This window comes from Myotis brandtii, unplaced genomic scaffold (genome assembly GCF_000412655.1).
Source record: "Myotis brandtii unplaced genomic scaffold, ASM41265v1 scaffold190, whole genome shotgun sequence".
Classification (NCBI taxonomy): Eukaryota; Metazoa; Chordata; class Mammalia; order Chiroptera; family Vespertilionidae; genus Myotis; species Myotis brandtii.
This window is the reverse complement of record NW_005357076.1, coordinates 4,717,811-4,732,568: the sequence shown is the minus strand read 5'-3', so window position 1 is coordinate 4,732,568 and position 14,758 is coordinate 4,717,811. Positions and strand designations below refer to the sequence as shown.

At 42.8% G+C, this 14,758-nt stretch overlaps 1 protein-coding gene across 1 annotated transcript; it reads right to left on the bottom strand.

Annotated features, from left to right (window-relative positions):
* Positions 1 to 1,883: 1,883 nt before the first annotated feature.
* Positions 1,884 to 14,746, bottom strand: MSS51 (MSS51 mitochondrial translational activator). Its single transcript, XM_014538383.1, has 7 exons — positions 14,325 to 14,746; positions 5,570 to 5,995; positions 4,893 to 5,048; positions 4,179 to 4,303; positions 3,399 to 3,965; positions 3,018 to 3,111; positions 1,884 to 2,690 (listed from the first exon to the last, which is right to left on the bottom strand). The coding sequence occupies exons 2-7, from the start codon at positions 5,824 to 5,826 to the stop codon at positions 2,471 to 2,473; spliced, it is 1,419 nt and encodes a 472-aa protein (XP_014393869.1). The 5' UTR covers positions 5,827 to 5,995; positions 14,325 to 14,746; the 3' UTR covers positions 1,884 to 2,470.
* Between the last annotated feature and the right edge of the window lie 12 nt (positions 14,747 to 14,758).

Here is a 14,758-nt window from a genome sequence, read left to right as displayed (position 1 = left end):
TTTTATTGATTTTTTACAGAGAGGAAGGGAGAGAGATAGAGAGTTAGAAACATCGATGAGAGAGAAACATCGATCAGCTGCCTCCTGCACACCCCCTACTGGGGATGTGCCCACAACCCAGGTACATGCCCTTGACCGGAATCAAACCTGGGACCTTTCAGTCCGCAGGCCGATGCTCTATCCACTGAGCCAAACCGGTTTCGGCAACGTTTATTTTTTTAAGTGGAAAGAGCAAGCTATACATGTCCCCAAAAGAGAAGTGAAGTGAAAGACTTGAGGAAAGTCACTGTCAAATTTAAATAAACTGCATAACACTTTGGGTCCCCAGCGTTTTTCTTCAGATCCCACCAGTCTGTTTATCTGGCAAATAGCGGGCTTTCTGCCCAATCTGCCCCAGAGACCTCCGGGATTTAGGCATTCCCTAAGAAGCCTGTCTTTACTCATCTTCGATCAATCGGCACTATTCCCTTGGTGATCTCAGCCCCACCCCTCCCTCTGCCTTAAAGATCACCTTAAGAGAATATTTCCCAAACCTCTGCTTTCCAGCCCACTCTCCTGAGCTATAGGCCCAAATATCCAACAGCCTGTTCAGACACTCCCTCTAGATTTCCCACTTCATCCTTGCGATTCGCCCTTCTTCCTTTCCTCATGCTTCCTCTGCCTAGAAATCATGGCCTGCCTTTGAACAATTATTCATCTAGTAAGACAATTCAAAGACTGCCCACCTCCTTCCTGCTTCAAAAACGTTTCCTGTTTCCTAACCTCCTCCTGCTGCTCCTTCCCTTCCCCTGGGTAGACGTGGTTACTCCCCTTTTGCACCCAACTAAACCTTTACTGATGTCTACGGTGGCACATTCAACAGCGTCATAGCACACGGGCATTTAACTTACCTGCTGTATTCAACCACATACACTTCGCAAAAACAAAACAAAACAGCTCTGAAGATTGTCATCTCCTCCAGAATTCACGTGAAATAGGAGCCATTATGCTCCTCATAATGTGAGCATTCCATCGTGTCAGAGTCTACTTTCTGTGCTGTTAGAGCAGTAATTTTGTCCCCCAGGGAACAGTTCACAGTGTCTGAAGATATGCCTTGCCCTCCATCTGTTTCTAATTCACAAAATCTTCACCTTAGCAAAGTGGCTCCTCCTTTCACTCTATTTCCTTAGACCACAAGGTTTTTATTCCACATTACATCTTGTAATAAAGATATCTATGTATATGTATTATTTCCCTTCCAAGGCTAAGAATAAGGACAGTGTCTCATTCAACTTTGTATATCCCCAAAGCCCTAATACCTTTTACATGATAGGTACTAACTGAGTGCTTTGAATGAATAAATGAATTCTGACATTACCCTATCAAAGCAGGCAATAAGAATGCATAGGTGTGTGTTAGGGTTAGGGTGGGGTTTTGAGGTCCTGGCAAGGTTATAGGAATGAATACCTAGGGAATATCCTAATCCTGAGAATGTGATAAAAGAAGGAAGACATGCCTGGCTGGTGTGGCTCAGTGGTTGAGCATTGACCTATGAACCAGGAGTTCACGGTTTGAATCCTGGCCAGGGCACATTCCCTGGTTACAGGCTCAGTCCCCAGTGTGGGGCATGCAGGAGGCAACCTATCAATGATTGATGTTTCTCTCATCATTGATGTTTCTCTCTCTCCCTCTCCCTTCCTTTTTGAAATCAATAAAAATATATTTTTAAAAAAGAAGAAGAAGAAGGAAGACATGAGACAGGGTGTGGTAGACTGGCAGGCCTGAACAGGGAGCTGATGTTAATCACTCTTTTGATAAGAGAGAAACCTCCAATTGTGAGGTGGTGTGTGTGTAGACAAGTAATACTTGCCAGTGAATAGGAAATAAGATTAAAAACTAGTGACTTAAGAAGCCCCAAACTGAGTTTATTGTGGTATAGATCAGATGATAACAAATAACTCGAGTATATTTAAGTAAAGTCTGATATAACTGGAATATCTAAAATATAATGCCAGGGCAAAATGCTGCTTGCTCTAGGGTTGAAAGTCCTCAACAGAAAATACAAACATGAGATACTTATCTTGAAAATGCCAAGAAATAGAACAGTGTGCCAATCCTCACAACCTTCCCAGGTACCCCACCACTTCTCTGACTTGCTCCTTCTTGCACCACCTCAAGTCATTAACACCTCTCCATTTTTTAGACCAAATTGCTGGACAAGAAGTCTTTCAAAATAAGGTGCCATGCTTCTCCTTGGTGCCATCTGGTGTCACTGAGGCCTCCTGCCGAACACCAAATCTAGAATCCCGACTCTAGAAGCTGCCTGTGGCTAACCTCTCAGAAATGAGTCACATCATATAGGAGTTCCCATGCTGCTTAGAAGCTTTACCTGGACAATGAAGTTTCAAAGTTGGCAATAAACCGGCATCAGCAGGGTAATTTTATCAGCCCCCCCTTTTCTAGGTATCCAGTGAGAATCTGGCTCAGCTATTTAATCCCCACCATCTACTTTCTCTTCCAACTGCCTCTTATCCAGCTGGCAGGAGCTCCCAAGAAACGTGATATAGTAGGCGCTGCCGTAAACTGGCTGCTTGTTGGGGTTGGAATAGACCTGTTCAGGTTTGAGGGACGAGAACGGGTTGGCTCCATAAGCAATGATGTGTGCATCCAGGTCCACCAGAATCTGCAGAGAGGCTGCCAGCTCCTGATGGCTGAGGGAGACAGAAGAAAAATTGCTCTGCTGATGAGAGAGATAGGAGAGAAAGTGCTCAGAACTTGACATTTCTGGGCTCATCAAGCCCCCAAATTACCTCAGACTGGAGTAGGCAAAGGCTATCCTTCCCTCCCAGATGTCTCACTAATTACCAATTTACTAACATAGGCCTTTGTTCCAAGGGGACCAGAAAGCCAAGTGTGAGAAGAAAGAAAATCCTCATCAGAAGGCAGAAGATGAGCAAAGGAGAGAGAAATGAGCTCATCTCTATAAATAGAGGCCTGCGTGAGTCAGGGAGGTATCACAAATAGGAAGAGATCCAAACCTGTAAACAGTCATCAATGTAGGGATTTCATAATCTCGAAGTAGCAGAAGGGTGGGCAGCCAAGCCTCCATCAAGTCCGGGGAAGCGTGAAAACCTATGGAATAGAGAGGGGAAAGGCTGAGGTAGATATTTCTCTGATTGTGTCCATCCTAACCTTCATCTTGCTCACTGTGGATGCTCATTTACCACTACCACCCACCCCAGGTTCTTCAGTGGAAAATTCTGAACCCAGGTGTAGCACATAAGGCTAACGATCAACAAGGTCATCATCATATTGTGTTTTACCTGACCTAATGAATGTGGCTCCAAAGATAGAAAATACAAGAGTCAGAATAGAAAATTCCCAGAGGACCCACCCAGTATTCCCTGAACCACTCTTACCTGGATGGAATGCCACCACCAAATCTGGATGGGCTGTCTGCCCAGTCTCTACCTGCTCCTCCCAGAAGTTATGGTAGAGGCCCCTATGGCCACTAAGCTGAACGGTGCCAGGTTCCACAGGTGAAGTTGAGGTGCTCTGTGAAAAGCCAGTAGCAACGTCTACACCCACCATTATTATACGGAGGCCAAGGTGTCCAGGAAACATGTAACCAAGCTCATCATAGTCCCCGGGGCGCGTGAGAAATGTCTCCGCGTGGGAAGCACCAACTACATGCACAGTGCTCCCTCCAATCTTCTTCACATTTATCCCCAAGGCCCGAAGCCCCAAGCCCAGGGTCAAAGGCCGTGACAGGACATCTGTCAGGAGTCGCTTCAAAGAGTCCTGCAGGACATCTGGGTCTGGCCTTGGCCTCCCTGCACTGGCCCACAGGGTGGTCATGGCATGACTACCTAGCACAGCAGCCAGTATAGCATCTAGCTGTAGGCGCCGCATTGAAAACCAGGTGTCCCAGCCCTCTACGACTTCCGGAAGCCATGGCCAGGGTCCTGCGGGTAGGACAAAATCTCCTGCAGGAAAGAAGGAACAACAAGGAAGTGACCAAATTCTTCTCTGGCTTCAATGTTCCTTCTAGGTTCATTCTCCCAACCTGTGACCAGGGAGGCCTCACTATCCTGCCCCTCTCCGCTCTTCATTTTCCCCTCATAACAACATGCTTTCATCTCTCTAAGAACAATCAATTTTGACCATTATGGCAGAGTTCCCCAACACCACCACTCCACCTGTGACCAGAAGCCATTCCATGAGACGGTCCACAGCTACAAGACGCAGCTCTTGACAAACCCTCCTGTGGGCAGGCCAATCTGACCTCTGGCACTCTGGACCACAGTAATAGACATTTCTGCACCTGAGAGAATAAGCCCCAGAAATATTGGTTCCTATATTTCAAAGGTGATTGGGAGGATATCTGGGGAAGAGAATTGATATTCCTGTTCCTAGGAAGAAAAATTACTGGGTAAGGAAGGCAGGGAGAGGAATGGCAGCTATTTGCAACCAAATTTGGGGACTACATTAGAAGGGGAGGCAGGAGAGATTGGGAATGTAGTTTTTCTCTTGGGTCAGAGTAACACCTCAGTCTCTATCTGCAACAATTCACTTTTTACATCCCTTAAAGAAAAAATAACTCCAGGAGTTTGTGGCTGCCCTCTTACCATGCGTATGTCTCAACCCTAACCTGCCCAGAACAGATTATGGTCTTACCCCTTAAGTTCTCAAGAGGAGGAAGGTAGAATAGTACTGGGATCTCTGTGTGACTTCCCCATAGCACCAAAAACAAGCAGGAGCCCAACCCTTTTCTAATCTGTCTGTGGCCTGGATCACATAGAATGAGGAGTCGGCCTTACATTTTTGTGAAAATGCGGACCTTTCCTCCTACAATGAGGTCTTAGAACAGGATCGTTTCTGGATCTCTCCCCTATTAGCCCCTGACTAGTCACCTCTTGCAGTGCCGGAGGACCTTGGAGTCTGAAAGGCCATTGGGGAGTGCTCTACAGTGAGCACAGAATCGGAATGTGTCCTCCATCTTCTGGAACATTTCTCGAGGGCATCGAAATCCAAAGCCTGACACAGGAGTATCCCCATCTATCACCAACCTGCAGAGACAGCATGAAACGGTACAGCAATAGGAAAAAGAGTATCTCCAAAGTCTCTCAGGACCCCTCCTTTGCCTCCTATATGTTGTATTTCTACCTGCTCCCATCATTTTGACTTAATTATATATTTTTTAATATGCACTTTTATTTTCATTTTCTTCTTTATTGACTTTTATAGAGAGAGAGAGACAGAGAGAGAAACACCGATGTGAGAGAAACATCAATTGGCTGCCTCCTGCACACGCCCTGACTGGGGATTGAACCCTGGGTATGTTCCATGACTGGGAATCGAACCTGTTACTTTTTGGTGTATGGGACAATGCTCCAGCCTAATGAGCCACACCAGCCATGGCACAAATTATACTTTTTAATTTCTATAGTAACGAACTGGCAAAAGTCAGGATGAGAAAAATCCCTTGTTGCAAATACTTCATTATTCCCAAGTTATACTCCCTCTCCACCTTTTGAAATCATTTCTAAGGGTGACTACAAATTGCTCTTCCACAGAGCTAGTCACTCACTTGTATTCTTCATAGCTTTTCATGTTCAGCTTCTGAAGAATCAGCTGGGATAGGCCAGGAACATTATTGTCCAAGGAGTAGAAGCCAAGTGCATCAATGCTGGGGCCAGGTTTTGAGAGGGTCAGAGGCACAGGGGTCACAGCTGTAGGCTGGGTCACAGCTGTGGGAGGGGTCACAGCTGTAGGCTGGATCACAGCTGTGGGAGCCACTGATGAGGAAGATTTCTTGTGCCTTCGTCGCCGGGGCCGTGGAGCCATGGCCTGTCCACTGATACCTGGGGACTATATGTAGACAAGATATAGAATGGAATTTTGCAAGCTGAATACATATGATGTGTTTTCATACATTTGACCTTTCACTTCTCATTCTAGTCTTTCAGACCCAGGTATCAGTAAGACTTATTTCTGATCTACTGATTATTGATCACTACAAAGAAAAACAAAGGGGGAAATATTCCATATGATATTCTATATCGCTATATAAAAGCCTAAGCAACTGTTCGACTGTTCGACTGGTAGCTATGATGCGCACTGACCACCAGGGGGCAGACGCTCAATGCACAGGCATGGAAACATGGAACAGACTGATGAATCTCAGAGGGAAGAGGGGGGAGGGGGAGAAGAGATTAATCAAAGATCTTATATGCATACTAGAGGCCTGGTGCACGTATTCGTGCACGGGTGGGGTCCCTCAGCCTGGCCTGTGGGGATGTGGCTGAAATTGACAGTCCGACATCCCCCGAGGGGTCCCAGATTGGGAGAGGGCGCATGAATCTGTGCACCAGTCCTCTAGTAAAATATAAATATGTCTGTAAGTAGTGCATAGAAAAAGGTCTGGCAGGGCTCCTCTAAAACAAATAACAGTGATTAACTGCGGGGGAGAGGCACTAAGATAGGAACTGAGTTGATCAAAGGCAACTTTAGACTTAAAGTCAACTTTTGGCTTTTTTATACAAAAAATATATTTAATAATAAAAGTGTAATATGCTAATTAGACCGGACATCCTTCCAGACAACCTTCCAGATGAAGCTGGGCCTGCGAGGGAAGCTTGGGTCCTGGGTGCCAGAGAGAAGCCTGTGCTGGCAGCTGGGGGAAGGAAGGCCTACTCTTGCATGAATTTCATGCATCAGGCCTCTAGTATTCATATATGAGTGTATTTCAAAAAATCAACTTAAAAGAAAAAGCAACAGAAGTTTGGGCTGTCGCAAACTACCATCTAATTGAATAAGTCAATCTAATTTAGTTGGGAAAGTAAAACATTCATTTTAAAAGGCCTATCATCATATTTATAGGCAATAAATCAAGACATGCAAATTAAATGAGCACCAGAATACTAAGAGTTACATAGTCAATGCAAGTAATGCAAATTATGAGAAAAATTTCCTAAAGAGATAAGTTTGTATTTTTTATAATATATTTTTATTTACTTCAGAGAGGAAGGGAGAGGGAGAGAGAGATAGAAACATCAATGATGAGAGAGAATCATTGATCAGCTGCCTCCTGCACACCCCAACTGGGGATCGAGCCCGCAACCTGGGCATGTGCCCTAACCGGGAATTGAACGATGTCCTCTTGGTTCATAGGTCAACGCTCAACCACTGAGGCACGCCAGCTGGGCAAGAGATGAGTTTTGAAGTAGAACTAACCCCGCAACCACACCTATACCTACACCAACACCCACCACCCCCTACCCAGCAGGAACTCTGTGATGGCCTCCCTCCCTGGCTTACCATTCCTTCTCCAAGTGCCGAGTAAACCAAAAGAACTACATTGACAAAAATAAAATCATCCATTCATTAAATAAATATTTATTTATAAACATATAAAATAATGTACAAAATACTATAATGAAAAAACTTGTGAAAAATATACTAAACATCTAAATGTCTTATAGAGAGATTAAATGTAAACTATAGTATAAGGCAGCATATATATGTGTATACATATATATACATATATATATGAAAGCAAAATTTGGAAATCTCTGAAATTGAATTAAAAAGTAAAACAGAGAGACATACTTTTTAAAAAAATAAATTTGTATTGATATCCTATAAGAAAAGTGAAACTAAAGCACTAATAGGAGATCAGAAGAAGTGAGTCTCTTCATAGGAAGATTTTACAAAGCAGGGAGCAAAAAAATAAAATAAAACAAAAAGCAGGGAGCAGTTGGAATAGACCAGCAATTTTTCAACCGGCGTGCCACAAGGATTTTTAAAACAAGCAATACTGGATTAGTCAAGAGGCACTAACCTCTCTTCCCTTAGACCAGTGGTTCTCAACCTTCCTAATGCCGCGACCCTGTACTACAGTTCCTCATGTTGTGGTGACCCCCAATTTCATTGTTACAAATGGAACATAATTAAAGCATAGTGATTAATCACAAAAACAATATGTAATTATATATGTGTTTTCCGATGGTCTTAGGCGACTCCTGTGAAAGGGTCGTTCGCCCCCCAAAGGGGTCGAGACCCACAGGTTGAGAACCGCTGCCTTAGATTGTCAATTTTAAAAATGACAACAACCAATACAATGGCCATCCAATGTGAATGAATCAAAATTATACATTTTTTTTATCAGATTGGCAAATATTTTTTGATGTGTTGCAGAATTTTAGTAATTAGTTTATGTGTGCCATGAGATTAAAAAGGTTGAAAATTGCTAGAAGAGACCATGAAAGATGGTAATACTTTGAATACAAGGAGATAGAAAAAAAAAGATTTCTAAACACAGAGAAGAGCATGAGCATAGAAATGTAGATGGGAACATTCTGTGGAATTAATGAAATAGAATGGATTGAGCTTGATGATTGAGTCTAAAGACCTAAACCTAAGAGCTAAAATTACAGTCTTATAAAAACACAAAGGGGGAAAGCTTCATGATATTGGATTTGGCAATTTCTTGGATATAACACCAAAAGTACAGGCAACAAAAGAAAAATAGATTAATTGGACTACATCAAAATTAAAAACTTTTGTGCAGCAAAGGACAGAATGAAATAGAAATTCATAGAATGGGAGAAAGTGTTTGTAAATCATATACCTGATAAGAGATGAATAGCCTGAACTTGTGAAGAACTTCTAAAACTCAACACCACCAAACAACCCAATTCAAAAATAGGCAAAAGATCTGACCAGACAGTTCTCCAAAGAAAACATGTAAACTGCCAAAAAGCACATGAAAAGATGTTCAATATCACTAATGTTGACAAAAGGGTGTCCAGACTAAGAAAAAGTTTTATAAGAGTTTATTTGGGGGGAAAAAAAGTTTATTTGAACCAATCTGAGGACAATTGCCAAAAAGCAAACTCTCAACAGATTGAAATAAAATGCTCCAGAGAATGACAGTTTTGCAGCTTATTTTATACATTAGAATAAAATAAAGGAAGAGACAGAGGAAGGTTTACATGAAATCCACCGGTGGTGATAGGGGAGGGGCACATAATAGGAACAGAATCATCATTGTTTAGTATTATTCACTTTACTAACTATAGGTAAGAGGTTTTCTTACAGACCCTGCGAATGCAGTGTGAAAAAGGAAAACAGGAAAATCGACCTTGAAGTCCAGGTGGCCCCATCACTCAGAAAGAAGATACATTTTGAGAGCAGACCAAGGACAGAGACAAACGCTGAGAGCTAACCTTTTCAGGACAATGCTAGAGAGCAGACCCTGGGAACTCACTTAGTTGTTAGATTTTTTTCTCTGACCCCCTGCCCGCCACCCTTTAACCTTATATAACACTGACTTGAGCGTCTTTTCAGGGTGTTATACCTGCTGCTCTCTCAGATTGTCAGCTATCTGATTAAATAAACGCATCATAAAGATTCAACCTCATTTCTACTTAATTGACTCCGGTAGCAGCAGGCAGCACAGACCCTTTTGTTTCCAGTTTCAGTGGTAGATTAAGGGGGAGGAAGAAAGCAAAATAGGGAAATCTCTGGAATTGAATAAAAAAGTAAAACAGAGAGACATAATTCTTTTTTTTGTTTGTTTGTTTTAAATAAATTTGTGTTGATTTCAGAGAGGAATGGAGAGGGAGAGATAGAAACATCAATGATGAGAGAAAACCATTGATCAGCCACTTGCTGCACACCACTTACTGGGGATTGAGCCGGCAACCAGGGCATGTGCCCTGACCAGGAATCAAACTGTGAACTCCTGGTTCATAGATCAATGCTTACCCTCCTGGCCGCACCAGCCGGGCGAGACAAATCTCTTTTACATAGGTGGGTACAGGATCATTAATAATTAATATTTACAGTACATAGAGATGGTATTCAGGAAAGGGAGATAATGATGGGTTCTCTGGTCTCCTGCTCTGGTGCAGTGGGTGTGCCCTCGGGGGTCTGGAACAGACCATTACTCTGACATTGCAGAGGTATGTTATTTTAGATGCAAAAAGACAACAGACAGGCTCACTTTGTCAAGGAAGACTGACCTTTGTCAAGGAAGCCACAGGTCTAGGACATGCCTACCAGCATAACCCGCTGTTAGTTAGAAATTTTTATGTTCAGACTATCCTATGTGGTTGGTTACTTTTGGTCTCTGAGTTTGTAAAGCCCACCATACTGTTCTCTCCTGAGTTTGTCAGGTTTGGTATGTGGCCCCTTTTTCATCTATGCTAATCAGGAAAATGCAAATCAAAACCACGAGATACCACTTCACACCCTTTAGGATGACTATTATAAAGAAAACCACAGAAAATAACAAGTGTTGGTGAGGTGTGGAAAAATTGGAACATCTGTGCACTGATAGTAGGAATGTAAAATAGTACAGCCACTATGGAAAACAGTATGGCAGCTCTGCAAAAAGTTAAACACATAGTAACTACTATATGACCCAGCAATATCACTCTTAGTGTATACTCAAAATAATTGGAAACAGGTACTTAAACAATGCTTTTACACAAATGTTCATAGTACCACTATTCACAATATCCCAAAAGTATAAAACCCCAAAAGCCCACCAACAGATGAATGAATAATGTGAAAAAAAGGGGGAGGGGAGAGGGTTCTATGGAAATTAACCTCACAGGGTGATCTGATCATAAATTCCTAACTGGGTAGGTCACTCCCCAGGCATATAACTTTTTAGCAAAAGAGTTATCTTTGCCTTGCCCAGTTGGTGTGGCTCAGTGGTTGAGTGCCAACCTATGAACCAAGAGGTCACGGTTCAATTCCAGTCAGGGCACATGCCTGGGTTGTGAACTCAATCCCCAGGAGGGGGCATGCTGATCGGGAATTCTCTCTCCTCATTGATGCTTCTATCTCTCCCTCTCCCTTCCTCTCAGAAATCAATAAAAAAAAAATATTTTTTAAAAGGATTTATCTTTGCCTTAAGGAAGCTCTGTCCATTGTTTCTATGCACCTAGGTTAACACACCTATGAAATAAGCCTTACCACCTCTTAAGAGCACATAATCTTGTTAACTATCCTATAATCCAATCCCCATCTTGCTTTTTTTCCCCCATCTCCATGTAATCTTCCTTAATTGCCTCCTTAATTTCAGTTGCAAAACTGTTATTCTCCAGAGCTTTTGAGATCTTGTTCCTCAGTTTGGCTCAAATAAACTCATAAGAACTGTGACAGGTTTGGACGTTTCTTACTTTGACAATAAATTGGGTTATGTATATAATAGAATATTATTCAGATGTAAAAAGAAATAAAGTACTGATATATGCTACATGGATGAACCTCAAAAAGATTATGCTAGTGAAAGAAGCCAAACATAAAAGGTCATGTTATACGATTACATTTATATAAAATATCAAGAATAGGTAAATTCAGTCCTGGCCAGTGTGGCTCAGTGGCTAAAGTGTTGGCCCCCGTGCACCGAAGGGTATGGGGTTTAACTCCCAGCCAAGGGCACATATCTGGGTTGCAGGCTCAATCTCCAGCCCCAGTTGGGACACTTGTGGGAGGCAACCAACCAGTGTCTCTCTCACATCAATGTTTCTGTCTCTCTCCCCCCTCTCTTTTCCTTCCACTCTCTCTAAAAATCAGTAGAAAAAAATATTCTCAGGTGAGGATTAACAACAACAAAATTATAAGAACAGGTAAATCCAGAAAAAGAAAGCAAATTGCAGCCCTAGCCGGCTTGGCTCAGTGGATAGAGCATCAGCCTACAGACTGAAGGGTCCAAGGTTCGATTCCGGCCAAGGGCACATGCCTGGGTTTCGGGCTCCATCCCCAGTGTGGGGTGTGCAGGAGGCAGCCAATCAATGATTCTCTCTCATCATTGATGTTTCTATCTCTCTCCTTCTCCCCTCCTCTCTGAAATCAATAAAGAAATATATTTTTAAAAAAAGAAAAAAGAAAGCAAATTGCAGTGGCAGAGTGGAAGGGGGCATGGGGAGTATGCTTAATGGATATGGGGTTTTCCTTTGGGGTCGATGAAACTGTTTCGGAACTAAACAGAGGTTGTGGTTACACAACAATATGAATGTACTAAATGCCATTTAATTGCTCACTTTAAAAGGATTAATTTTGTTTTGTGAATTTCACCTCAATTTTTAAAAAAGTTATCCATAGAGATTGAGAAGCTAAAACGTTATTACCCCCCAGATTAATTGTCTCCAGGCACAGGGAAATATGAGAGGATAAAAATACTGACAGTGGTTGGTTTGAATGAGGTAACTAACTATTAAAGTTCAAACCAGGGATCATGTTTTGTTACAAAAATGGTCTGACATTTAATCCTTCCAGACCAAATTTGTTAGGAAAAAATCTCCAGGTCATCATTCAGCTGAGATGTAGGTAGCAGAACAAACAAATAAAAACCTTCCCAGAATCATCTAGCTAATATCCATTATCTTGCGAACCCTTCCTCAGGTTAATGGAGGAACTAATTTATATTTTCCTTTGTATTTTCTTTCTCCTCATCCTTTCATTCCACCCCTTTAAGCTCTCCCTTTGACCCAGAGATGAATGGATGATTTCAGAGTCTACAGAACAGATAGCTAATCTCATCTGTATAACCTATCTTCTAAAATCCTATCAATAAAGAAGAAATTAGACCTAAGGATAGATTATTTTAGGACTTAAGAGTCATAGCCCTTTACTAAAGGTAGATGGAATTGCCTTCATGCCTTCACATCTCTGGAAACTAACTAACTTAACTCTTCCCTGCACTATATATATATTTGAATTTTTACAGAGAGGAAGGGAGAGGGACAGAGAGGAAGGGAGAGGGATAGAGAGTTAGAAACATCGATGAGAGAGAAACATCGATCAGCTGCCTCCTGCACACTCCTTACTGGGGATGTGCCCGCAACCAAGGTACATGCCCTTGACCAGAATCGAACCTGGGACCCTTCAGTCTGCAGGCTGACACTATCCACTGAGCCAAACCGGTCAGGGCTTCCCTGCATTTTTTTATCCTCACCCTAGGATATGTTTATTGATTTTAAAGAGAGGTAGGAAAAGATAGATAGATAGATAGATAGACTGACAGACAGACAGACAGACATTGACCTGAGAGAGTAACATCAATTGGCACCAGGAATCAAACCCACAACCAAGATATGTGAAACTGACCGGAATCCAACCTGCAACCTTCTGGTGTAGGGGACAACACTCCACCCAACTGAGCCACACTGGCCAGGGCCCCTCCACTTTTAAAGACCACACACTTCCATCACATTTCTATATAACCATTGCATTTCTAGAAGCAGCATTCATCTGCTCTCTCTACCCAGCCCCCTCAGGCAAGATAAGCCTTGAGAGAATGAGCTCATCTTTTGTTTATAGGTAGGGAGGAAAAGTATCTTTGAGACAACTCACGAGTCTTAAAATCACAGAAATAATAATAAATACCTTCCTGATGTTCAATAAAGAACCTTTATGCTACAATGGAAGCCAAATAAGACCAGGGAGGTACTTATCTGCCTTTGCAAAGAGAGGTCTTCCTCCAATAAGAGGTTAACTCTTGGCTCTCTGGGGGTTGGTGGAACTGCCTGGAAGTCAAGGGGTCACACAGCTTGGGGAGGAGTGGTGGTGCTGGTGAAACCCCTGCTGCCATAGTTTCCTGTGTTTACAGCAGATTCGTGATACAGATGAATTAAATAAGGGGCCTGGTCTCTGCACTTGCACCCACAAACTCGAACTCATATGTGAGTTGGTGTGCCCCAGCCCCAGAATCCTCCCAGTTCAAGTTGTTGGGGCGGGGACAGTTACTGAGAGAAAGGCAAAAAAACAGAGGGGGCCAAGGAGACGTTGGAAAGAATTACAGCAAGCTTTCAGCATTTTCCAGAGTTCAGTCTACTCCACTGAGCAAGGGAATCATTTAAACTTTTTTCTGTCTCCAGTGACTTGGGCTCTAATTTACTCCCAGTTTATATGAGAGAAATCACCAAGGACTGGAGAGAAGACAAACTGGATGGCCTCTATCCTTCATTACCAACCCCCCTAAATTATTAGTTTATTCCCAGACCTAGTTCTCCCATCTTTTCCCCTCCTTACCACAAAAAGCCTTACATCTCACCTTCAGACCAGGAAGGCCCATTTAATTTTCTGTAATTCACCAGCAAATACAAAATGCCCTTAGAGAGGTAGGGAGGAGAAGGGGAGTGAAGTTAGTCACTGGGGAGCCTCAAAAGGGGCTGAGAAAAAGAAAGAGAAAAGGAGAAATACATTGGGAGCATTGCTATTATGGCCACATTCAGCTGCTTGAGCAGTGATTAACACTCCCTGAGGTGCTAATGCTTTAGTCAACTATAAACCAAGCCAGCAAACTGGTTGATGAAAAAGTTACTTACCTTGCTAAGCCCTCAGCTTCCTTCCTTCTCTATTTCTTCCAAGTGAAGTGAGTTTGACCTCCTCAGATCCAGGTTGTGGTTGACTCGAAGCTGTCCCTTCCTATCACTTTCCTTGCCAACTGCTGAAATGCTGTGTCTCTGTAATTACGTGTGGCCTGCCAGCCAGACATGCTTAATTCTCACTAAGGAAGCAAGCAGGGACCTGGCCCTCTGCCTATCGACCTCTCTTTCTGACCTTCCTTTTCTGCCAAGAAGGCTCAGAACGCTGTCAACACTCCCATACTTGCCAAAGGCCAGGCAGGTTGAAGAAAGATGAAGCCTACTAGTTCCTGGACCTCTCTCACTAAGGCAGCATTCTGTTCTTAGAACACAGCACCAGGAAAAAACCCTTGGGATTAGTTCAGATATCAATATTTGGTTGGAAAGGCTAAGCA